Source organism: Kogia breviceps, chromosome 10 (genome assembly GCF_026419965.1).
Source record: "Kogia breviceps isolate mKogBre1 chromosome 10, mKogBre1 haplotype 1, whole genome shotgun sequence".
In the NCBI taxonomy this organism is placed as follows: Eukaryota; Metazoa; Chordata; class Mammalia; order Artiodactyla; family Physeteridae; genus Kogia; species Kogia breviceps.
The window spans coordinates 53,669,676-53,696,990 of record NC_081319.1 but is presented as its reverse complement, the minus strand read 5'-3'; the positions used below and the strand labels follow the sequence as shown (position 1 = coordinate 53,696,990).

The window sequence follows — 27,315 nt, the reverse complement described above, 5'->3', positions numbered from 1 at the left end:
TTTTTCCTTGTAATTGATTTCTAATCTCATAGCATTGTGGTCAGAAAATATGCTTGATATGATTTCAATTTTCTTAAATTTACTGAGGCTTAATTTGTGACCCAAGATGTGAGCTATCCTGGAGAATGTTCTGTGCGCACTTAAGAAGAAAGTATAATCTGCTGTTTTTGGATGGAATGTCCTAAAAATATCAATTAAATCTATCTGGTCTATTGTGTCATTTAAAGCTTGTATTTCCTTATTCATTTTCTGTTTGGATGATCTGTCCATTGGTGTAAATGAGGTGTTAAAGTCCCCTACTATGATTGTTACTGTTGATTTCCTCTTTTACAGCCGTTGGCAGTTGCCTTATGTACTGAGGTGCTCCTATGTTGGGTGCATATATATTTATAATTGTTTTATCTTCTTCTTGGATTGATCCCTTGATCATTAGGTAGTGTCCTTCCTTGTCTCTTGTAACATTCTTTATTTTAAAGTCTATTTTATCTGATATGAGTATTGCTACTCCAGCTTTCTTTTGATTTCCATTTGCATGGAATATCTTTTTCCATCCCCTCACTTTCAGTCTGCATGTTTCCCTAGGTCTGAAGTGGATCTCTTGTAGACAGCATATATATGGGTTTTTGTATCCACTCAGCAAGCCTGTGTCTTCTGGTTGGAGCATTTAACCCATTCACATTTAAGGTAATTATAGATATGTATGTTCCTATGACCATTTTCTTAATTGTTTTGGGTTTGTTTTTGTAGGTCCTTTTCTTCTCTTGTGTTTTCCACTTAGAGAAGTTCCTTTAGAATTTGTTATAGAGCTGGTTTGGTGGTGCTGGATTCTCTTAGCTTTTGCTTGTCTGTAAAGCTTTTGATATCTCCATCGAATCTGAATGAGATCCTTGCTGGGTAGAGTAATCTTGGTTGTAGGTTCTTCCCTTTCATCAGTTTAAGTATTTTCTCTTGCTGCTTTCAATAATGTTGCTTTGTCTTTAATTTTTGCCAATTTGATTACCATGTGTCTCGGTGTGTTTCTCCTTGCGTTTATCCTGTATGGGATTCTCTCCACTTCCTGTACTTTGGTGGCTATTTCCTTTCCTATGTTAGGGAAGTTTTCGACTATAATCTCTTCAAATATTTTCTCAGGTCCTTTCTCTCTCTCTTCTCCTTCTGGGACCCCTATAATGCGAATGTTGTTGTGTTTAATGTTGTCGCAGATGTCTCTTAGGCTGTCTTAATTTCTTTTCATTCTTTTTTCTTTATTCTGTTCTGTGCTAGTGAATTCCACCATTCTGTCTTCCAGGTCACTTATCCGTTCTTCTGCCTCAGTTATTCTGCTATTGATTCCTTCTAGTGTAGTTTTCATTTCAGTTATTGTATTGTTCATCTCTGTTTGTTTGTTCTTTAATTCTTCTAGATCTTTGTGAAATATTTCTTGCATCTTCTCGATCTTTGCCTCCATTCTTTTTCTGAGGTCCTGGATCATCTTCACTATTATTATTCTGAATTCTTTTTCTGGAAGGTTGCCTATCTCCACTTCATTGAGTTGTTTTTCTGGGGTTTTATCTTGTTCCTTCATCTGGTACATAGCCCTCTGCCTTTTCATCTTGTCTATCTTTTTGTGAACATGGTTTTTGTTCCACAGGTTGAAGGACTGTAGTTCTTCTTGCTTCTGCTGTCTGCCCTCTGATGGATGACGCTATCTAAGAGGCTTGTGCAAGTTTCCTGATAGGAGGGACTGGTGGTGGGTAAAGCTGGCTGTTGCTCTGGTGGGCAGAGCTCAGTAAAACTTTAATCCACTTGTCTGCTGATGAGTGGGGTGGGTCCCCTCCCTGATGGTTGTTTGGCCTGAGGTGACCCAACACTGGAGCCTACCCGGGCTCTTTGGTGGGGCTAATGGTGGACTCTGGGAGGGCTCACACCAAGGAGTACTTCCCAGAACTTCTGCTGCCAGTGTCCTTGTCCTCATGGTGAGACAGAGCCACCCCCCGCCTCTGCAGGAGACCCTCCAACAGTAACAGGTAGGTCTGGTTCAGTCTCTATGGGGTCACTGCTCCTTCCCCTGGGTCCATATGCACACACTACTTTGTGTGTGCCCTCCAAGAGTGCAGTCTCTGTTTCCCCCAGTCCTGTCAAAGTCCTGCAATCAAATCCTGCTAGCCTTCAAAGTCTGATTCGCTAGGAATTCCTCCTCCCGTTGCTGGATCCCCTGGTTCAGAAGACTGACATGGGGCTCAGAACCTTCAATCCAGTGGGTGGACTTCTGTGGTATAAGTGTTCTCCAGTTTGTGAGTCACCCACTCAGCAGTTATGGGATTTGATTTTATTGTGATTGCACCCCTCCTACCGTCTCATTGTGGCTTCTCCTTTGTCTTTGGATGTGGGGTATCTTTTTTGGTGAGTTCCAGTGTCTTCCTGTTGATGATTGTTCAGCAGTTAGTTGTGATTCCAGTGTTCTCACAAGAGGGAGTGAGAGCACATCCTTCTACTCTGCCATCTTGAACCAATCCAAATTTTTTTATTTGTATTGTTACCACAACATTTTTCTAATGGCAAAAAGGCATCCATATATCAGTCCTTGATGCCATTTTTTAAAAGTTAGAAACTCACAACACTAAAATCAGAGGCTGAAGGATAAGCTAAGGACAGGCTTATGAAGAATCCCCATAAATAATAAAGTGGATGGGGTTGGACTAAGAAAACCAACCCAGGGTTCCAAGACCCAGAATCTTCCCTAAGAAAGGTAGAAAGATACTTCTTACCTGTCCTGTTAACCAACTCCTGCTCAGAGACCTGAAGTTGGATTCAGGTCTGGGCAGCTGTCTCATAAATACAGGGGTACTACTTTCTTTTCATTTTATTTTATTATTTTATTATAAGTAGTAAATGTCCTCTAGAATAATTAGGAAAACTTAAAAAAGCACTAGGGGAAAAAATGAAATCTGCTCTCCTAGGCAATCAGGACAATGTTCCATCCATTACTCCCATACCTTAACTCTGTCCCTCCCTCCCCCACACCACCATCATTCAGAGATGATAACCAGGAGACAGACAACAGGGCAGGAAGTAGAGTCTGGCCTGCTTGTGATACACAGCATCCTAAGACAAAGACCAGGACAGGAAGGGTGGGGGTAGCAATGCATGCTGGGAAATGCAGTCTTCTGTACATTCTATGGATTCAGAGCATCAAGGAACCAGTGAGGGAGGACAGGAGAGAAGACCACCTCAGACCAGTCCAGCTGCTCTAATCACCAGCCACTGGTTTACGAGTCTGGATAGAGCTGCCTCATGTGAGGATAAAGGAGGAAAATTCTAATATAGAGTGAATGAAAACGAGTGTTTAAATCAATCACTTCCAGCCTTAAGACCAGTAGTGAGCACCCCCGCACCCTCATTTTCTTTCCTTCTCTCAGCCCCTGCCCCTCCCAAAGCCGAAGCCAAAGCAAAGGCTTTGAAGGCCAAGAAAGTAGTGTTGAAAGGTGTCCACGGCCACAAAAAAAAAAAGAAGATCCAGATGTCACCCACCTTCCAACGGCCCAAAACACTACAGCTCAGGAGGCAGCCCAAATATCCTCGGAAGGGCACCCCTAGGAGACGCAAGCTTGACCACTATGCCATCATCAAGTTCCCCCTTACCACCAAGTCAGCCATGAAGAAAACAGAAGACAACAACACACTGGTGTTCACTGTGGATGCCAAGGCCAACAAGCAGCAGATTAAATAGGCTGTGAAGAAGCTCTATGATACTGACGTGGCTAAGGTGAACACCCTGATCAGGCCTGATGGAGAGAAGAAGGCATATGTTCGACTGGTTCCTGACTATGATGCTTTGGATGTTGCCAACAAAACTGGGATCATGTAAACTGAGTCCAGCTGGCTAATTTTAAATATAAAAGTTTTCACTAGTTAAAAAAAAAAGGACTATATAGTGCTTGGGAAAAGAAACAGTATCCTCAGAAGGATACTCAGAAGGCTTATAGGAACAATACATCTCTGAAATTTCTAACATAAGGTGTCAGAGAAAACATCAGGAGAGGTGTATCCTCACAATACAAAATAAAGTAGCTGCTATGAAACAAGAACAGAGAGCCAGAAGAAGAAAACAGTCTGAGGTGAAGAAGGAGATAGAGGCAGAAAGGAATTACTATAAGGAAACAAAGTCAACAGTAGCAGAATTAAGGTTAATACCGAAACGAGGAAAAAGTAGAATCAACATTGTAGAAACTCGAGTAAGTAGTTTGTCAAGAAAATGAAGTTCTACCAGTGAGAAGCTGCAAAGGGCACAAGACCAGCAATGACACAGAACATAAGACAGAAGATACACAACAGAGACCCTAAAGTAAAGAGATCAGATCAGTGGAACAGAAACAATAAACAGTGACAGAAGTAAAGAAACACAGCCCGAGCGGAAGAGAGGGCTTTGGGTTCTGCTGAAAACAGCCCACCTCAGTCCAGCAAAACCAGTGGGAAAAGACTCACATCTAGACACAGCTTGGTGATATTTTCTTAGGCTTTTTCTCACTGAAATTTCAAACACATACAAAAATAGAGTAGTATAATGACTGCTTGGCTCATGAAGTTTGGCGACATTTTTTAATTAAAAAAAAAAAAAATCATGAGAAAAAATTTTCCAGGCATTTAGGCAGAAAAGTTAGACCTACCTTAAAGGAAAAAATAAATCAAGCTAGTCTTGGATTTTGCTGCAACACTGAACATCAGAAAGTGAGTAGATGAAAAGAATAATGCAAATAAAAGTCTACAGATTTGAAGGTGGTGCGGGGCTGGGAGGATAATGCTTATCTTCAGACAAATTATCTTTCCTCTGCCAAAAAGGGTCAGCATTTATTGAGCTCTTGCTAGGTGCCAAGGACTACCATATAAAATTTACGTGCGTGAACTCATCTAATCCTAATGACGACCCATGGGTAGGTCCTATTATTATGTCCACTTGACAGGTAAAGAAACAAAAAGGCACAAGAGCTGGTAAGTGTCAGGGGTAGAAGGGAGATGAAAACTCAGGCCACCTGGCTCCAGAGCCCAGACTCTTAAAATTCTGCACTGTGAGCAGTGCTGCAGAGACTCAGAAAATATTCTACCTTCTGGGGGAAAAAATGACTTGAGGACATATCCCAATACATGAAGAAAAGAAGCAGAATTAAGAACTCAAAAAAAAAAAACCAGGGCTTCCCTGGTGGCGCAGTGGTTGAGAGTCCACCTGCCGGTGCAGGGGACGCAGGTTCGTGCCCCAGTCCGGGAGGATCCCACATGTCGCGGAGCGGCTGGGCCTGTGAGCCATGGCCGCTGAGCCTGCGCGTCCGGAGCCTGTGCTCCGCAACGGGAGAAGCCACAGCAGTGAGAGGCCCCGCGTTCCCCCCGCCCAAAAAAAGAATGCTTATGAAGAATGCAATGCAACTACTACTAGAATTTATGTACGTATTTTTTCCCAAAACATTAAAGAAAAGGGAATACAATCTGTGAAGTGAAATAAGAGGAAACAAGAAAAGCAGCATAGAAACATGAAAACAAAAAGCATAACAGAGGGACTTCCCTGGTGGCGCAGTGGTTAAGAATCTGCCTGCCAACGCAGGGAACACGGGTTCGAGCCCGGGTCCAGGAAGATCCCACATGCAGCGGAGCAACTAAGCCCACGAGCCGCAACTACTGAAGCCCGCACGCCTAGAGCCCATGCTCCACAACAAGAGAAGCTACCACAATGAGAAGCGCACACACCACGACGAAGAGTAGCCCCCACTCGCCGCAAGTAGAGAAAGACCCAACGCAGTCAAAAATAAATAAATTTATTTTTTCTTAAAAAAGTGTAACAGAAACCAACAGAAAAACAACCACCAGTGTAAGGGAAAAAATTAATGGACTACATTATTCTTTTGAAAGATAGATTCTCAAGATTGTGTCATAAAACAAAATGCAAGTCTAAACCATATTTCATTAATCGGAAGACACACCAATTTTCACATTTTAACAACTCTGAAGTTGAAGTTCATCTTACACTCAATGGTGTGTCAGTTTAATTGGCGGCTTTTTCTTAGTGGCACAAAGGCTAATGGTGTGTGTTACTGTTGATGTGTTTGACAGGTGAGAAAATATGCCTCACTTATAGAAAGTGACTCAGAAGGTCTAAAGGAGAAAGAAGATCACAAACATACCAGCAAGTACAAATGCAAAGAAGACTGGGATCAAATATTACCATGTGGCTGCTGACTGGTGGTCAATCAGGTAGCTGCATGTTAATTATCTTTCACTTTCTGGTCCACCTTAACCTTTGTGAGCAGGAGACCATCAAAGATGATCCAACAGAAGAGAGGAGGAAGACAAAGTATCGGATGTCCACCAAATGGCAAACCCAATCCTTAAACCGGGCTTTGACACACGCCTTCATCTTCTCACACAACATGCCTAAGTAGACAGAAGAATGCCAGGAAGAAGGAAAAAAAAGAGTTTCTGGTTCCCTGAACCAACCAGAAGCAGAAAGAAAGCTACAAAAGATTTAACTGTGGGCTTTAAGGTTTGACCGTGGAACTGTCTTACTCTGTCCTTAGCCTCGGTTTACACCCTGCGTGAGTGCTGGGAGCTGCAGTGCCCGAGCTAGGGCTGTGACACCTCTGCTCAGAGGCCAGTGACAGGTGAAGGTCCCTGGAAGGTCCCTGCCTCTTCCTGTAACACAGTGAATTCACGCCTCCCAGGTTCAGTCAACCTGAGAGGGTTTTTCTCAAATGGAATAAGACTGACATTTACAAACGTGGGAAAAACATAAGGCATATTTATGATGAAAAGCTGGGATGTTAGGATCTAACTGCTTTCTTTACGGAGGAGCTGCCACTCAAACAATCTGTTTATACAGTTGTAAGAAAGAAAACAACAAAAAAAAACTACCATCTGAAATAGTCTACAATGCTAGCTTTTCCACTTTCTCCATATGCTGTTTACTGAAGGAATCGTCGTCACATTTCTATCTTGGCTTTTAATCACAAAATAAGAGAAGGTGACTTACGTGGGACTCATTTTCACCAGAAGCAGCAGGTATTGAGAAAGAAGGTATAAGAGACAGAAAAGCAAAGAGAATCTCCGAGTGGGGAGAAAAGATGAAGGTAGAGAATCTGAAGCTGTTTCTGGAAAAAAGCGAAGCAGGGCAGAAGGGAGAAGGCAACGGGCCAGAAAAGCCAAGAAGAGTACCTATAATAATAGTGTCACCTATTTGACCCTTTTGGCCAAACCCCAAAATAGGAGGAACCAATGCAACCGGCTTATTAACTGACAATCCCCACAAATCTTAAAAGAGAATGAAAAAGTTATTGGAAGGGCAAGTTAAGAAGCACATATTAAATTCTGCTCCGGTTCTCCTCTCTTCAATTACACTTGTTTTGATCTCTGGCCCTGATTTATGTCCAAGGGCATGGGCATCATTCCAGCTATTCCCTGAGGCTCTGCCATCCTCGTTCCAGCAGCTCTGACCCCAATGTTCTCTCCCAATGTGCCCTGCACCCACCATTCGTTGGTACTCTGCTCTGACCTCTCACTAGAACGTGCTGGTCTGGTCACAGGTGTCTGCACTGACTTTGAAGCAAGTTCCCTGCATCAAGGGTGCAAGTGAAGAACTACCCAGAAGCACAGGCAGCAGACTACTCTGCCCACAGACCACTTTAAGTTTCCAGAACCCCCCTCAAGCCCAGATTCCCAAGCAGCCCAGCCATCTCTGGAGCAGCCCTGCCTGCCTCTCCACGTAAAATCAGAGGCGCGCATCTAGACTCAGGAAACCAGATGCCCACCTGCCCCACCCGGTCAATCAACTGCCTCCATCAAGATGTTGGAGAAGATCTAGTCACCAGGACAGAGGAGAGCTGCGTAACACCAGTCTTGACCAAAAAGCCAAGTTACTTTATTAATTTTAGCTACAAACCTCTTCATAAACAGAAGTTAAATGAAGCATTTCAGTCCCACATATCTTAGAGGTAACATCAGAGACCGGCCCAGAGCCTGAAATGCATAGGTGGGAGCAGGTGAACACTCAAATAATTCTGGACCTTGGTCCAGTTGCTCTGCATGTTTGAAATGAAATCAGGATCAGGGAAAACATTTGCAGACAAAGGCTCCAGAGCCGACACATTCCCCAGAAGATGCAATGAGAGGCTACAGAAGGTGAAATGCTGCGAGACCACAAATTAATTTTTGATTCTGAAGAGAGACAGAAGGAAAAAAATCAGTGCAGGGTCAGAAAGCATAGAAATTTCAAGAACAATGAAATTGTTCTAGCACATGGACACCGGCTCTGCTAGGGGATCTGCACCCCCCACCCCAGGCCCCTTGAACATCTAGAGGAAACCCCGACAGAGGTTGGCTTTAAGGAGATTTTGATTTCCATCAACCCAGACTGGCACTCCTTGGATATAACCATTATGTTTTTATCAACGGGAGTCAGTCTGCTACAGCCACTATCAACCTCAAGAGCCCTGAGATTCTAAACAAACACATTTTGTGGTGACACTCACAGGGTTGTCAGATTCTCTTATTCTGCTAGCTTAAGAGTCTGGAAATCCATTTTAACTGCAGGCAGCTGTGATGCTTTGGATGCACGAAGTAATTCCATTTCTTCCCCAAATGTGTGGCACAGATTTATTTATTTATTTATTTTTAATTAATTAATTTATTTTTTTGGCTGCGTTGGCTCTTTGTTGCTGTGCGCGGGCTTTTCTCTAGCTGCGGCGAGCAGGGGCTACTCTTCCTCGCGGAGCGGGGGCTACTGTTCCTCGCGGTGTGCGGGCTTCTCATTGCGGTGGCTTCTCTTGCTGCACAGCACAGGCTCCAGGCGCGTGGGCTTCAGTAGTTGTGGCACGCGGGCTCAGTAGTTGTGGCTCATGGGCTCTAGAGTGCAGGCTCAGTAGTTGTGGCACACGGGCTTAGTTGCCTCATGGCATGTGGGATCTTCCCAAACCAGGGATCGAACCCATGTCTCCTGCATTGGCAAGCAGATTCTTTTTTTTTTCTTTTTCTTTTTTTTCTGTACGCGGGCCTCTCACTGTTGTGGCCTCTTCGGTTGCGGAGCACAGGCTCCGGACCACAGGCTCAGTGGCCATGGCTCATGGGCCCAGCCGCTCCGCAGCATGCGGGATCTTCCTGGACCGGGGCTTGAACCCATGTCCCCTGCATCGGCAGGTGGACTCTCAACCACTGCGCCACCAGGGAAGCCCAAGCAGATTCTTAACCACTGCATGTGGCACAGATTTAAAAGACACATGCAGAATGTTTTAAAACCTAAGGGGTTGTGTTATATGGAATGTAACTTTGGAAAGGGTTAAGAAGACAAAGAAACAAAATAACTCTTATGATGCTTCATGCTCTATTCTCCAACCTTCAGCCAAGTTCTTTGGTAAAAATGGCTAAAAACACACGGAGATCAGCTCGGTGCTTTGTGACCACCTAGAGGGGTGGGAGGGAGACGCAAGAGGTAGGAGATATGGGGATATATGTATATGTATAGCCGATTCACTTTGTTATAAAGCAGAAATTAACACACCATTGTAAAGCAATTATACTCCAATAAAGATGTTAAAAAAAAATGGCTAAAAGGAAGGGAGGATGGACAAACGGGGCCAGGCCAGGGGTGGGACAGGGAAGAGCTGCAGAAGGCAGCATGGTGGGTGGCACAGTGTCAGCGACACTACTTGGTCTCCCCCTCCTCCCACCCCAATAATCCTCATTTCAACCTGTCACCACATCTGGAATTCCACACCTCGAGCTCTGTCCCTCCAGGCCCTTAAAAACCCCAGAGACACAATGAAAATCAGGAATAAAAATTAGAAATTTGCTAGAAAGCCACCCTGAAGAAAGATGTAAGGCATGAATTTTAGGAATAAGAAAATGGGTCAAGCTTCTATCCACTCATTCTCGGAATGAGCCTGTTCAGTCGCAGAGGCTGGACATACAATCTGGTGTGAGAGGGATCCTAGGAATCTTGAGAAGCATCCAGTCTAACACTGATTTGTGCCCAAGCCCTGACACACTCACCGAGGCTCCATCCAGATCAGGAAAAGTCAGGGAGTCTCAGCATCAGAGTCCCATTTTTCAAGTGGAGAAGGAAGAAGGAAGGAGAAAAGCAGATTGGGTGCCTTCACTCTGTGCCTTGACACACATGCCCCTCCCAACCTTTTTCCTTTTGTTATAGAGGACATTGGTGGAGCCATCAGCAAAATTTAGTGAGGTCTGCAGATTAGGAAGAGGATTGTATTCATGTTAATTTACTGATTTTGACCACTGCGCTATTATTACATAGGAGAGTATCCTTTTTTATTTTTTTATTTAATGAAATTTACACTGAGGTATATAAGAGTAAAGATATATATCAAGTCTGCAACTTACTCTTAAGTGGTTAGAATATTATAACAGACATACAGACAGAAGATAATGAAGCAAATATCATAAAATGTTGGCATTCAGAGTATTTGGAGATATGAGGATTTTTCATACTAAGCTTGTTACTTTTCTAGACCTCTCAAATTATTTCCAAAAAAAAAGTAAAGAAAAAGAAGATAGACCTGCCCTGAGAAAATTATGATGTGAGCAGGACAGTGTCCCTGGCCCCAGTTTAGGGGACCCAGAGCCTGCTGGGTGTTTCATTCTGGACTGAACAAAGGACCACAGGCACCTGCCACAGTGGGAAGAGCCCACCTCTGGACGTGGCTCTGCCGTAGCTGGGTGGCCTCGGGCAGGTCATTTAACTCTTCTGAGCCTCAGCATCTCACCCACATGATGGGCATAATAATATCTACTTGGTGAAGATTTCAGAAAATGTGTAGCAAAAGCCAAATGCTGACAGAATCAGAGCTTAGTACATGAAGGTGGGTATTACAGAAAGAAACCCAAATTACCCTTATACGGTTTACTGTAGGAAACCAACACCCCCCACCCACCTTTTTTTTTTTTTTTTTTTTTGCGGTACTCGGATCTCTCACTGCTGTGGCCTCTCCCGTTGCGGAGCACAGGCTCCGGACGTGCAGGCTCAGCGGCCATGGCTCACGGGCCCAGCCGCTCCGCGGCATGTGGGATCTTCCCGGACCGGGGCACGAACCCGCGTCCCCTGCATCAGCAGGCGGACTCTCAACCACTGCACCACCAGGGAAGCCCTAACATCCCCCTTTTAACCTTGGTGAAAGAGAGAGGCAAAGGGGACTTGCAGGAAGCGTGAAATACAGACTATCTGTTATAACCCAGCTATACTTTCCATCACCTGAACTGCCTCATTTCTCATTAATTAATTGAACCCTGGGCAACAAAGCTCCATGAGGCTTCAATTCGTCTCTTATTTCTAATACTTTACAATTCTATATGACATGACCAATCTCAAGCCATTTTCACCTTTATCATTTAATTTAATCTTCCCTAATATCTTTCTATCCGCTTATCAATTAAAACACTTCAAAAGTCTTGGAGCATCTTAAGGGGGGTTATTATTATCTCTAGCTTCTTGATAAAGAACTGGAAATGCTTCTGCTATGTATTCCAGAGAAATTCTCACACCGGGCCCTGACGGGACAGGAAAGGGTGGGGGGGCGGGTGTCCAGAGAGCAGGAGGTAAGGCGGGTGTTCATCAGGAGAAGGTGTGGAGCCAAGTGTTGGGGGACGCACTCCACAGGCACAGTTAGAAATAGTGGACTAGAGGCTGCATAGCAGTGAGTCTTGCAAACACAACATTGAGTGCAAAATTCACAAACGGAATGCAACCGAGAACGGGGTGCCAGCATGTCTCAAAAGTAGTTTCAGAGTATTCATGGAAACACGTTAAATTGTGCATAGGATGGCAGTTGCTAATGGGTAAAACAGAAATAAAAATATAGCCCAAGCGAGGTGGGGAAGGAAGAAGGGGTAAATGGAGAAGTGCTTGGATAAAAGGCGAGCTGCATGGACTTAAAGGAAGAAGGCGACGGCAGACAGACACACGCATGCGTACATCGGAGAGCGAGCCCTTGCAGCCCCGGGCGGGCCTCCGGAGGTCTTACCCGAGGCCCCCGGCCTGTGGCTGGGCTGACTGGCCTGGTGCAGGCTCTGCTGGAGCAGGCTCAGGCACTCCCCAAGGCAGCTGAGGGTGGCAGCAGAGGTAGCTTTCAGGAGCAGCAGGTCCTGGTCCAAGGCAGTGAGGGGCCCGGACCCCGGCAGAGACTCGATGGCATGCACCAGGTTCTTCTGTTGTCCTTCCACCTGGGTCATCATCTGTGGAACGGGAAGACAGCGAGGAGGTGAGGGTCGAAGTCCTCTCTTCCACAGGGGGGGAGCCAGCGCTTAAACCACCGGAGTGGATGAAAGTGCGGGGGGCGTGGTGAGAGACAGCATCGCCACCCAGACTGCCAGCAGCGTGGGAGACAGCTCGGAGGGTGCTCGCCGCACAGCCCTCCTGGGATGATGCAGGCCTGGGTGAAATCCACCTGGGTCCCTCCACGCAAAGGCACGCCTCTAGAGCCCTGATCACAAGAGGGTTTTAGAACTTTAGAGCTGAAAGGGACCATCGGGGCCACCTGGGTGTATCAGTTTACAGATCTTCGGAAGGTAATAATAAATATACTAAAAGTATAGAAGTCTGACCAACTTTAAGGTCCTTGGACCACGGTTATCTGAGACGGTGGAAGCGTGTGGCTTTGCCTCAGAGCAGGGTGAATTCCATGCTTTCCTCCCAGCTGCAATCCATCCCTAACTCCCTGACAGTCCTATTCGAAGTTCAAGAAAGAGGAGTGACATCTGGGGCTGGCATTTGTGGGGGTGAGCCCAGACCAAAGCCAGTGCCGACCCACTCCAACCCCAAAATGCTATGAGCCAGCGACTTCCTTAACACCATGTGTAGGGTGACAGGAGGAGGAGAAAAACTGGGAGTTCTAGAGCCAGCCCTGCTCCACGGCTGAAGCTGTGACAAACCAGTAACCCTGTGTTGTGGCCTGGCTTCAGTTCGTAAGCTATAGACAAGCAGTGTCTCCTTGGACAAATGAAGGAGAAAGGCACTCAAGAACCAGAAAAGGACTTCACTGGTGATCTTGTGAAGTTCACGCCCCTCCTGTTTTACAACTTGTCTCGCTAAGCAAGTTGATGAGCATAAATTGCATGGCGAACAAATAAACAGTCGAGCTGATACATGGAGGAGCTCAAGCAGTCTGCTCAAGGTCACAGGGTCACAGGTCAGCATCAGAGGCAGGAACCAACTCCTGTTCTCTGGACTCCGGTCCACTGTTCTTTAAGCATCCCTCACAAAAGCCATCCTTAATTTGAAGCAATCGCTCCTGCTTTCTCACTGTCATCCCAGGAGGATCCTTGTCACCATCAAGATGCCACCAGCTGGGAAGGAGCAATTCTGTAAGGATTGCTGGACTTGGACACAAAACTCATCCCATGCTTTTCTATTTTTTTTTTGAAGGTAAATATCTGCTATTTCCTATCACTCTGTGTAGTCATCTCCTTAAAAAAAAAAAAAAAAAAAAAAAAAAAAAGCTCCCCCACTGCAATCCTACTTACCAAAATCGGTGCCATTACTTCAAAAAGATTTTTTTAAATATTAACATTAAACATATTACATGCCCATCCTCTGGCCATGTAAATTATTTTTTGCAGATTACAGAGGTTATACCTAGCCATTCTGGCTCTTAAAACAGTACCTGGGGCATAATAGGAGCTCAATAAGAATTCATTGCTCCTTCAGGTCTTTGCTGAAGAGCTGCCTTCTCAGGAAAGCTTCCTGAACCACATAATTTAAAATCATATGTCCAACCAAAACCCTGGCACTCCTGTGCTCCTTCCCAACTTAATTTTCTCCATAGCACTTACCATCTTCCAACCCAACTTGTAATTTACTTATTTCTTATGTTCATCTGTACTAGTGTGAAAGCAAGGACCATTCTCTCTGTGCTGTTCACTGATGGATCTGTTGAAAGAATGAACGAACCCCCAGGGTCCCTTTTTTCTCACTGAGGCGCAAGAGAGTCTGTTTATGACACAAAGTCTACACAAATCATTATAGTCTATTAGGACAACATGACTGAAGATTCAGTAAAAATAATACCTCCATTATCAGTTTAGGTTTGCCAAGAAAATGGTTAAATTTAACATTGAAAAAGATAAAATGTTTTTATATTCTTCGACAGTCAACTCTACGTAGAACTGCTAACATTTAGGGAGAAGTTGATTTCAAGCTACCTGTTGTAGTCAGCATTTGTGTAAATTCCTACCATAAAATCTTGTCTTAGAAAAATGATGTGTTGAAAGGGAAGAAGCAAATATAATGATGGAATGTAAATGTCTTATGTTCTTGACTACTATGGACGATACCATGATGCTTAAGAGAAAAGGTGAGTAAAATGAAGCCATTAACTATGGAATATACTCCTTTTTAATCAACGAAAAGAAGAACTGTATTCCAATTATGTCGTGTAGGATAAGTACTTGTTATTTCACAAGCATAAACTATGATGCAAATCTCAGGTAATAAAAACACAGAAGTGACTTCCAGAATCTTCTACCCTATTACAACAGAGGCAGGTTCCCAGAGATGGAAGGCACGTATGTGCTCTCTAGAAAGTATTCAACAGTGTTTATCGAAGCCTGTTGCCAGCGCCAAGAGGCAGGACAGCCTCCAGCAAAGGACGTCTGAACCCGCAGTGGGTGGATTTGCCATTTACCATGACTGTAGAACGGCTGGCACTGAGTGGGAGGGGACAGGGGTGCCACATGCCCCACAAGTCAAGGCAGAATTTTCCTGCTCAAAATGCCGAGAGCACACCCTGAGTGACCCTGTGCTACAGACTCACCAGGGACCAGACACTGGATGGATTTCAGCATCTTTCTTGGTAAACTGAGCACTAAAACAAGCCTAGCACAGCACGTGACACACAGGAGACACCGAGAGTCATTTTCTCCCCTTTTCCATGTGATGCAAAACAGAACTTTAGTCTTTAAACACACAATCAATGCCAACCTTCACTTTCTATTAGCATCATCAGGCTCCAAAAGAAATTGAATGAACCCTGAAAGCAACGCAGGACTCCCAGCCTCAGCGCTTGTATATCACGCTTATCACTGCTTTTACTTTTCTCACACTGGGAGGCACTGATGGAGAACCTTCACCAGACTTGGGAAGAACAAGTTTTAGCTGTTTCCATATCTAATTTTAATGACGGGCACATATGAGAAGATGTCGCAAAGCTGTACACGACAAAAACACCAACAACAAAGTCTCAAAGCAGCACCCTCTGCCCTGAAAGGTTCCCATACCCTCAACACAAGAGCAAAGCACAGCCAGTGACAGCCACCAGCCTTTGAACAGCTTGAACCACTAATTACATAAGCTTCAAGTCAGAGCTCTAAACACTTCTTCTGAAGCACAACATCAACCATTGTGGTGTTTAAAAAACAAAACAAAAAAAAGTACACATTTCATTTCTTGTGGCGTTTGGCTTCTACAATCAGGGGTATCGCCACCTTGTTAACACAGGTGCAAAATGGGACCCCCATGAAATTTCAGAGATCCACCCCCTGGGAATGTCAACTCTGAGGTTGTGAAATCGTCTAACTTTAGGTCAAATCTAACTTCACAGGGAAGGAAAAATGCTATGGTCCACTTCTCGTAGCACAAAAACAGCATGTGCACTGCAAAATCAAAGCATAGGTTAATGCTAAGAAAGTCAGTGGCTGCAGATTTTATGGTTTTATTTCACTGAAGCTGAAACCAAAGCTGAAGGCAAAGACCAAAACCCAGTGACATCAGCTCAACAAGATGAGATCCTGCTAAAGAGGGAACTGAGGAGGGGGCAGCAAGGGGGCAGCGGCTACACTCGCTCGCCTTGATGGCCTCAGACCGTTCTGACCTGCAAAGCTTGGTGCAGGTTTTGAGAGGCGCCAGAAAGGTCCAGTCCTGACAGCCTAGACATCAACGAATACCAGCTCCTCACTCATCCATCCGTCAGTAACCAAAGCAGCAGCATCACGCTCAGATTTCTTATCCCAACGTCACCAGGGCTGCCGGCCTTGCTGGCCGAGCCTTCTGGGCTCACAGACTCCCTGGGACCTTCAGTAACTCAATCCCTCTTGCCTGGAAGGAGAACAAACAATTCGATGCCAACTTCAAGGTGGCCTTGGTTTGACATTTATCCTCAGCCTGGTGGAATTCCAGAGCCCCTTCTAAGTCTCCTGTCTGGGTCAGGGATCAGTCCTTGGCTAACTTCAGCTTCAAAGACCTTAGAACCAAAACTAACTAGCTAACTAACTAAAACGAACACTTCTCTCTCTCTCTCTCTCTCTCTCTCTCACACACACAGAGCTTTCTCTCTCTCTCTCTCTCTCTCTCTCTCTCTCTCTCTCTCACACACACAGAGCTTTCTCTCTCTCTCTCTCTCTCTCTCTCTCTCTCTCTCTCTCACACACACACACACACACACACACACACACACACACACAGAGCTTACTATCTCCATTAACACAGATTTACTATTCAACTACCCTCATTAGCATTACTTCAAAATTCCAGACTCCCCAGCCCAGAAATGGCTTGACCGCTCCTTACAGAAGCTTCCTGAAATATCCATCAGCTCTTTAATGGAAGCCATCAACATAACAGTGTGCACCCTAAAATTTGTTAAATGCCTTGTCTCAAAGTCCTTGCCTTGTTTCCACCAATCCGGAGCCGTTGTCTCTTGATCCCAATCAAGCCCCTGCATTGTCAACCAAAGTTCTAATTCTCCAGACGCTGCCCTCCTGGCTGGGAGACACTGCCCCATGGAGATGGCATTTCCCCCACAGCGTGAACAATAAAGTCCCTCGGTCTTGTCGTCAGAGGGTGGTGGTGAGCTCTGGAGAGGCAACATCCCAACCTCTACAGCCTTTCTCCATGTTTCTGAGTGTTGGGAACCCAGTTAAGTCCTGGCCTCATCTGAACAATTTCTCCCTCTTGCTGAGTCGCTTCCCTGACTCTCAGCCTGCCTCCTGCACTCCCTGGGCTTTGCCTGTTGTTCCAGCTCTTGGCATAACCGGAATGTTAACAAGCCAAGAGTTTCCTTGAAGCAGGGTCCCGGGTCCCTTTGCACCGCTCTCCGTGGTCCCAAGCACAACCCCACGGAGGCCAGTCCTAAACATCTCCTGGACTCCCAACTCTCTCTCCAGGCTCATCAGGTGAGCAGACAAAGAAAACCCCATCAAGTGGGCAGACCTTCAAATCCACACTACTTGATAGGAGTAAGAGAGTGACAGTGACAATAAGGAACAAAAATGAGCAGGAGGAAACAGGGTCCCTCTCCAGGCGTGAGGCTGCCAGCTACACAGATGACGTTACAGACAAAGAGGAAGAACAAGGTGACAAAACACAGGAAGAGAACAGAGAAACCAACGTAAGGAACATATTACTCTATACTATAAATCAAGGGAAACCAAAATTCCACATTTTAAAGTATCCAACATCAAAAGAACCTACCGTCTTCTAGGCAGAGGAGTGAATTATGATGGAGTTACTGTTGCCTGGGCATATGTAAATTTAACCATCTGAAATACAGGCCTTAATCATCTTGTCATCTTTGTTGAGTTTTTCAAATAAATAGTAACATGGGCGGTTGAATTTTAAATTTAATTTGGAAGCCTAAATTGTAGTGAAAATTTCTTCAGAGATATTACTCTGAAATTCAACTTTCAATAAAAAATTTAAATTGGAAAAAAAAATGGGAAAAAGAAGGAAAGATCTCCCCCAAATTGACCATTAGATCTTTGATGACCTAACTACATGTGTCCGCAAACTTCTAATAAAAGGCCAGGGAGTAAATATTTAAGGCTTTGCAAACCACTGGATCTCTGTGGTGACTGCTCAGCCTGGCCCCTACAGCTGGAAGGCAGGCAGGGTCCCCGTGTAAACATTTGGGTGAGGCTGTGCCCACATAAAACTAGAATTTGACTCATCTCGGTTTGGATGTCAGATAATTCTCTTTTCTCATTCAATGTGTGATTTTATTGGTTCTTGGAGTGACTGGTGATTTTCGACTGTATCCTGGACATTTTGGCTATCATGTCAGGAGATTCCAGGTCCAATTTGAATTTTTTTAGGAGGCAATCACATGTTTAGGTTGCGCACACAAGTTCTAGCCTACTTTTATGGCCCATGGTTTTAATGACAATCTAATTTCAGACACTTTGTGATGCTATTTTGATCTGCTTGGTTTATCTCCTGTCCCGGGGTCTCCATTGGTCCCTGCTGGTCTGCCTGAGAGTCCAGACCTTCCACACAGGGGACAGGTGCCTGTTTTGGCAGGATCCCCCTTACCCTCAGCTCTGGGTGGGGGAGGGGAATCTCAGGCCTGAAGTCATATTTATGCCGTTAGGCAGAAAAGTTTGCTTTCCTTTCAAAGGTATGTAAGTGCATACATGTTATTTCTACTTCAAAGTTGAAGGCTGCTTCCTAAGCAGATCTAACTAGCCAGATGGAAGAGTGCCAAGCACCAGTCATTCATTTTTTGGGTTACAGAATTTATTCTCTCTTTTAGAAAATTGACAGAAGAGAAGCATTCATCATTTCTACATTTTTACCTACTTTCTGGATTTATACCCACTTTGCTGGACCTCAGGGGGTACGACTGAGGCTGACTGCTACCAGAAGACTTACGCACTGACTCCAGATCTCTCTGTCCACCCCCACCACTGGGAGGCAGGACAGGCTACTGGCATTTTTAGTTCAACATTCTGACACGTGGCCTTTATCATGCGAGACTAGGGGAATAGAAATGAAAGAAAAGAGTGGTTGAAAGGCCAATCCAGAGATGAAGGACATCCATCCTGGCCCCTCCATAGTTTCAATATGAGAACGTGAATGTTACCAAGAAGTCTCAGTGCTATTTATACAGCAGCCCATGCCATCCAAGGCAAAAGGCAAAGGCAAAATTCTGAACTGCACACACACATACTCAGAAACACTTTCTGAAGATATGGGGATGAGTCCCCACATTTCTTTTTTTTTTTTTCAGTACGTGGGCCTCTCACTGTTGTGGCCTCTCCCGGACAGGCTCAGCAGCCATGGCTCACGGGCCTAGCCGCTCTGCAGCATGTGGGATCTTCCCGGACTCGGGCACAAACCCATGTCCCCTGCATTGGCAGGAGGACTCTGAACCACTGTGCCACCAGGGAAGCCCCCCCACATTTCTTAAAAACGGATTCTTTTCTGTCTTACCTTCACCTTTGGCTTTTCTACAATCATTTCCTCGCCATTCCCAGTAATAACTCCACATTGGTCAAATATGAAATGCACATTTTATCTTTACCAACTCCCAAAAGACAAACCCATACTGAAATGTTCAAGAACTATGACATCATAAACAGAAAAACAAACAACCCAATCAAAAAATGGGCAGAAGACTTAAATAAACATCCCTCCAAAGAAGAAATACAAAGAGCCAATAGGCACATGAAAAGATGCTCAACATCGTTAATTATTAGAGAAATGCTAATCAAAACTACAGTGAGGTACCACACCTCACACCAGTCAGAATGACCATCATCAAAAAGTCTACAAATAATAGATGCTGGAGAGGGTGTGGAGAAAAGGGAATTCCCTACACTGTTGGTGGGAATGTAAGTTGGTGCAGCCACTGTGGAAAACAGTATGGAGGTTTCTCAGAAAACTAATAATAGAGCTACCATATGATCCAGCAATCCCACTCCTGGGCCTATATCCAGACACAAATCTAATTCACAAAGATACATGCACCCTATGTTCATAGCAGCACTATTCACAAAAGCCAAGACATGGAAGCAACCTAAATGTCCACTGACAGAGGAATGGATAAAGAAGATGTGGTACATACATACAATGGAATACTACTCAGTCATGAAAAAGAACAAAATAATGCCATTTGCAGCAACATGGATGTAACTAGAGATCATCATACTAAGTGAAGTAAGTCAGAAAGAGAAAGACAAATACCATATGATATCACTTATATGTGGAATCTAAAATATGACACAAATGAACCTATCTACAAACAGAAACAGACTCACAGACAGACAACAGACTTGTGGTTGCTGGGGGGTGGGGAGGCAGGAGAGGGATGGAGTGGGAGTTTGGGGTTAGTAGATGCAAACTATTATATACAGGATAGATAAACAACAAGGTCCTAATGTATAGCACAGGGAACTATATTCAATATCCTGAGATAAACCATAATGAAAAAGAATATAAAAAAGAATGTGTATGTGTGTGTATATATATATATATATAAAACTGAGTCACCTTACTGTACAGTAGAAATTAACATAACACTGTAAATCAACTATACGTCAAAAATAAAAAGAACTATGAGATCATAGCATTCATGGGCAAAGGAATCTATGGCTGTCAAGTCTGTCTCCTTCATTTTGCAAGCAGGAAATCTGCGTTCAGAGAAGCCAGGAGTCCGTGCTGAGGTCACACACAGCTTCACCTCTAATGGCAGCCCTCACTCTCCTCCTCAGTGGTGGCTCCATTCCGAGGCATGATCTGATATACTTCCTCCTCTTTTCTGATATACTTCCTCCTCTTTTCTGATATACTTCCTCCTCTTTCCTTCTCTTATTCGGGAAGCGCCATACCCTTTCTGCCTCAGAAAACAACTATGGTGATGTTTCTTCCACTGTCCCTCACCCCACCTTTTCTCACCACCTGCAAACAGCTTGTTTCTGTTATTCTGATTACAAAAGGCTGACTCACACCATCAAACACCATCCCAACAAAATCAGAAAGTAAATACAGTTCTAAAAAAGGAAATAAAAATTACCTGAAATCCTACTTCTTAGAGATAAGCCCTAACATTCTGGTATTACTCTGACTCTTCCAATTTATACACACACACACCCACACACACACGTACACACACACAGTATTATTTTATTTAACAGGATATCCCTTATATATAATTGTATAACCTTTACCACTTGAAATGCATCATCTCTTATAGCTGGGAGTTACTTCAAAATACTCCAGTGGTGCTGGTGAGGGATAGTATGAAATGATACTGGCTTTGGGGATGCTGAAGCTGTTGGTGACATGGAAGTTTAATATTATCTTCTCTAATGTTTTTACATTTGAAATTTTTCAAAATAATGAGTTTTTTTAAATAGGGGGGAAATACATCATTATGGGTTGAATTGTGTTCCTCCAAAATTCATATGTTGGGCTTCCCTGGTGGCGCACTGGTTGAGAGTCCGCCTGCCAATTCAGGGGACGCGGGTTCGTGCCCCGGTCCGGGAAGATCCCACATGCCGCGGAGCGGCTGGGCCCGTGAGCCATGGCCGCTGAGCCTGAGCGTCCGGAGCCTGTGCTCCGCAACGGGAGAGGCCACAACAGTGAGAGGCCCGCGTACCACAAAAAAAAAAAAAAAAAAAAAAAACCCCACCAAAATTCATATGTTGACATCCCACACCCTCAGTACCTTAAATGTGACCTAACTTGGAGAAAGGATTTTTTTTTTTTTGCAGAGGGAAATATAGCCTTTATTTTATAATAATTTGAAATGAAATATAATCTATAAAAATATTGAATCAGGTGTGTTGTACACCTGAAATTAATATAACATTGTAAATCAACTATACCTCAATAAAAAAAATTTATCAGAAAAATATAGGAGTTTCTTGTAGAATTAAAGATGATGAACAACCAACTCTCAGAAAGGACAAGAACAGGGCTGAGATTTGGGGACTCTCAGTAGCAGAAGCCTGAGGATCCCCTCTCTAGGTGCTGCCATGAAGGGTTCCAAACTTGCTGCACATGTGCATGACTCCAATCACATTTTTTTCAAATTCTCAGGCAAGAAAGTATGATTGGCTGTTACCAAGGAGTTTCAATCCTTGCTGCAATCAAGGAGAAAGGTTCTTTGCAGAGGTCATCAGCGTAAAATCAGGTCATTAGGGTGGGCCCTAATCCAATATGACTGGTATCCTTAGAAAACAAGGAAATTAGGACCCAGACACGCACAGAGGGCGGATGAGAGAAGCCGTGGAAGAAGACTGATTTATAAGCCAAGGAGAGAGACCTGGAACAGACTCTCACAGTCCTCAGAAGGCACCAACCTGCCAATGCCTGGACTGAGGGCTTCTAGCATCCAGCACCAGGAGACAAAGTACCAGTCGGTGGTACTTTGTTACCGCAGCCCCAGAAAGCTAATACACACATCACAGATGTCTTTCCACAGATCTCACTGTAGCGGCTGCATCATGGAAGAGATTTTCACTCCAAGCAAAGTCAACCCTGGCTCTGGAGCAGAAGCTCCTTGCATGCAATGTCACCATCACATCTTCTCATGGAATTTTTGCTAAAGGAAAACTGAGGTGGAGAATGCATTTTCAGAATGAGGTAACAGAAGATGCTGACACAAACGTTTAAAAGTATTATTATGGCTTCCCTGGTGGCACAGTGGTTGGGAATCCACCTGCCAAGGCAGGGGTTGCAGGTTCGAGCCCTGGTCTGGGAAGATCCCACATGCCGCAGAGCAACTGAGCCCATGCACCAGAACTGCTGAGCCTGCGCTCTGGAGCCAGCGAGCCACAACTGCTGGGTCCACGTGCCACAACTACTGAAGCCCACGCACCGCAAAGAGGAGTGGCCCCCCTCGCCGCAACTGAAGAAAAGCCTGCGCACAGCAATGAAGACCCAAAGCAGCCATAAATAAATAAATAAATAAATTTATTATTTTTTTAAAGTATTATTTTTTTCACTCCACCTGTCTGTTCTGAATGTTAAGTTGGTAATGAGGGGTGCCAGGTACAAAAGGAATCATCTCTTATCCTGTTCTCAACCAAAACACCATAGGCCAACAGAAGGACTGTGAGTTGAAGGTAAGGGGTCAGGAAATCACCGCCTTGTTTCATCCCTCATCGCTCTGTACCTCTGCCTCCCTCGTACAGGCACAGCCCTGGCAGGGTGCTGGATGTGATAAAGGCGCTCACCCTCACCAGCACAAGGCTGGCCTCCCCCCCACGTGAAACCCACGACCCAGGCTTTGGTGGAAGTGCCACCCACTGCTGGTTTTCATTATAAATCTCTCTCTCTTTTTTTTTCTTTTTTTTTTTTTTAACAAAAACAATACTTATCACAGAAAAAAAAACACACATAGTAAAATAGAAGGAAAAAAAACCCGTAACACATCCCAAACTAGAGAAATAAGTATTAAAATTTTGGTATACATACTTACAACAGTTTTGTGCACAAATATGTACTTTTACGAAAGTGGTTGCACATCATAATACTGCTTTTTTTAATTCCACATACCATGCTGAATTGTAACAATACTATTTACGATACTGCAGGTCATTCCAGCACATAAATGGGCCACAATTTATTGCCCAATTCTCTATCGCTGGACCTTACAATGAGATCTAACTTTCTTCTCTGTGACAAATTACAATTCCACAAACTTCTCTGTAGGCAGATCTCAGCATAAATTTGTAATGATTTCCTTAAAATAAACTCCTAGAAGAGAAGAGTTGCTGAATTTAAGGGTATTTAACATTAATTTTTAAGGCTTTTGAGAAATACTGCCAGCTCACCATTGAAAAGAAACTGTTATCAATTTGTTTTCCCTCAGCAATGTGTGAGCTGTCCTCTTTCTTATTAGCACTCTCTAAAAATCATCTTTTTTTCATAACCAATTTCACAGACAAAAAAAACTCAAAAAATGAAAACCAGTATCTTTTTTAAATTTTCATTCATTGCACATGTCCCTGTATACTATGGGGCTAAAAAAGGTTAAGAAATTTCCACATCTAGCAACGAGCAGTAAATAAGCCCTAGAGACCTAATGCACAGTATAATGAATATAGACAATAATATTGTACTATAATCATCAACATTGCTAAGTGACTAGAACTTAATTATTCCAACCACTAAAAAGAAGGGATATTTATGTAATGTGACAGAGGTGCTAAATCTCACTACAATGGCAATCCTATTACCCTATGTACATGTATCAAATTAACATGCGGTACACCTTAAATTTACAGAATGTTATGTGTCAAATATATTTAACAAAAAAGAAGTTTCCATATCCAGTAAAGAAAATTCAAGCAAATAAGACGAAAGGGAGTCCAGAGAGCACGCTTCCTTCATAAAGGTGGAAGCAGCCATGTGGATACGGGGGTGGGTGTAGGGCAAGGGACAAGGTGGCCCCAGCGATGGAAGGAAAGCTACACACAGCCCGGGCTGGGAGGGGAAGGATGACCAGGAGAACCAACTGGATTCAGAAAGCTCATGAAGAAGCCATAGCTCTCTCCTAAAAGATCCAAGGACAAAGAGACAGTGGGAAACAATGCCCGAGGTGCCCACACCCTCCTCATGCCAGAGGGAGCGTCTACCTGGACCCTGTCTTACTGCCTGCTCTGCCCCCAGGACCCACTGGATAACAGCAGGACTGTCTACCTTTGCCAAGCTTGCCAAGCAAGGTCCTGTGTCTGATCTGAATCCAGCATCTAAGCTGAAGAGGAAAGCAGAAAGCAGCTCTTGGCTTTCCCACGTTCCTCCTTCTCAACTTCTCCATCTACTTCCGGTACAGCAGTCACACCAGTCACAGCCATTGACATGAATAATAGAAGCAGGGCCACTTCACCTCCAGACCAAAGGGGAGCCTTACAGTTTACAAAGTGCTACCACACTCATCGTCTCTCACTCTCCCACAGCTCTGCCCTGCTCCCAAGGCAGGCTGGTCATTGTGATTCTTGTTGTACACGACCCTGGGGCCCAAATCATCAACCATGCAAGTGGAGATGTGAGGACTGAAGTCCAGTGTCCTGGATCCAAACTTCTCTGCCCCTCTGCCTCACTCCCAGGAGGCACGCAGAACGGCACTGCCCTAGACGATTCGTGATCACAGCACACGCTCGCGCGCGCACACACAAAGATGCTCACCTGGCAAGGCCTTCCACCTAAAAGGAATTAAATGCAATTCACTCTGAACTGAAAGAGAACAAGTTAGACCACAAAGTCTTCCTGGGTAAAATCCCCAGAAAAGAAATCCTGATTCATAAACAAAGCCTGAACAACAAAGGATAAGGATTTGTCCTGCAAATGGTGTGGAAGTTTCACTCAAGTGTTTAAGTATCTCTCAGAAGTCCCCTCATCAGAAACTGTTAAATATACAACATGTATAAAACAAAAACTAAAATGCTGCTTTACTGATCCATGTCAGAAGCCTTCTGGTCGACCTGCCATTTCTCAGCAGATGGTGGCTGGTATTTCAGGTTTTTATCTCCTGCAGAATGGAACCTTACAAACCAAAGATCGAGTATGAAGTTAAACCACTTTCCCGAGTCTGCTTTACCTTTATTCACACTCATATTCCACGTACATGCTCGGCCTATCTCAGAGAATCTCTAAGTTTCTGGATATGTAATCTCCATTTGGGGAAATTCGAAGGTTGTTCTAAGAATTCGCGGGGGAAAAAAAAGCCAATAGACATCTATATCTAACTTCAGGTTGGTAGCACGTACTTATCTCACACTGGGCCATAGCTCTACCTACTAATGCCTGTTACTCTTTCAAAACTTAATCGTTGTTTTTAGTTCAAATATCTATGCAGAGCAGCAGACAAGAACACGACAACATAGTTCTCTTTTCCAGCTAAAATTAATTTCACTAGTGCCAATTATTTTCAGGAAAGAAATGCATCTCCAAAGGACACTTGAAAGAGGGGGACAAAATTGTACAAGAAAGTCACATCTCCAGGCAAATCCTTCACAGCATCTGAGCCTTGGCAAATGAAACTCTGGAGAGACAAATTCATTTATCAGGAATCTGCTTCATTAATCAGAAAGGGAAAATTATGGTAAGGGATAAGCCACCCGTAATTAATATTTATTGTACCCCCACTGGGTAAATGACACTGCAGTCACCATTTTACAGAACAGAGAACACAATTCCTGCACGCAAACTGCTTACAATGCAATCTTCGAGGTGCTCAAATACGAGCTAGCATAGTGATATATAATATACAGTGCTTTACAAAAGAGCTAACACCCCTCACAGGTGCCTGCTTTGGAAATTGCTTTTGTGTGATGGAAATGAACTGCCCTGGACCCATTCCTATGCCTTCTCCACTCTTCCTCATGACTCTGGCATCTACTTTTTAAGGAAGTATAAGAGTATGTAGTCCATGACCACTATTCACATGAATAAACATGCAAAGGGCATTTATTATAATGATTTCCATACATGTCCATCTCCAGGGCCCAGCCTACTGAGAGAATCAATCAGTTAATCCATGACCACACACACTGTGAGAAGGGCCCACAGGATCTTAATTCATCAAAAGACTCTTTTCACAGAAGATGCCTGACAAATGCTGGATGGATGGGTAGATGGATGGGTGGATGGGTGGAGGAAGAAGGAAGAGAGGGCAGTGAAAGGAAGAGGATGGCAGGGGGAGAAAATGTAGAAGGAGAGGGGAGGAGGGGAGACTACCGAGAAAGCAAGGGGGGAAGGAAGGACACAGCTCCAAAGTTTCGGGAAGTGTAGACAAGCTGGCAAGGTCCTCTAGCAAATCCAAGAACTCCCTTCCAATGCCCCTAGTCTGGAGCTGCTACTTCCACTCAAGGAATAAATGATATTTCCTCCTGTAGCTTGTGACCTTAGACCTTCAGCCTTAACTGTTAGCCTTCCCTGGAGGACAGGGGGAATGGGATGTTTTAACTGCACAGGAGACATCTCCAGGCACACAACAACCCCACATTTCTTACAGCCTCTAAATTAATCTGTATGTTCCTAGGAAAAAAAAAGCCCTACCTGAATGGGCTCTAGGCTCGACCATGGAATATCTGCTTCCTGGTTGTCTTTTTTTGTAGTACAGTTGATTTACAATATTTCAGGTGTACAGCAAAGTGATTCAGTTATACATACATACATATTCTTTTTCAGATTCTTTTCCATTATAGGCCATTACAAGCTACTGAATGTAGTTCCCTGTGCTATACAGTAGGTCTTTGTTGTTAATCTATTTTGTATATAGTAGTATATATAAAGGTGTATCTGTTAATTCCAAATCCCTAATTTATCCTTCCCCCCGCCTTTCCCCTTTGGCAATCATAATTTGTTTTCTATGTCTGTGAGTCTACTTCTGTTTTGTAAATAAGTTCACTTGTATCACTTTTTTAGATTTCACATATAAGTGATATCACACGGTATTTGTCTTTCTCTGCCTGACTTCCTTCAGTTAGTATGATAATCTCTAGGTCCATCCAGACTGCTGCAAATGACATTATTTCATCCTTTCATATGGCTAAGTAATATTCCATTATATATATATATGTACCACACCTTCTTTATCCATTCATCTGTTAATGGACATTTAGGTT

General features: G+C 44.0%; 1 protein-coding gene and 1 pseudogene across 11 annotated transcripts in view; one reads left to right on the top strand and one right to left on the bottom strand.

The window, feature by feature from the left end:
* Nucleotides 1-27,315, bottom strand: part of OSBPL10 (oxysterol binding protein like 10) — a 321,796-nt gene that overhangs the window by 73,431 nt on the left and 221,050 nt on the right. For all 11 annotated transcript variants that reach the window (XM_067005845.1, XM_067005851.1, XM_067005844.1 and 8 more), the window contains one exon: nucleotides 11,994-12,204. In XM_067005845.1, the coding sequence (XP_066861946.1) occupies nucleotides 11,994-12,204 (211 nt within the window). The remainder of the gene's footprint in view (nucleotides 1-11,993; nucleotides 12,205-27,315) is intronic.
* On the top strand, nucleotides 2,213-3,856 carry LOC136794899 (large ribosomal subunit protein uL23-like; annotated as a pseudogene).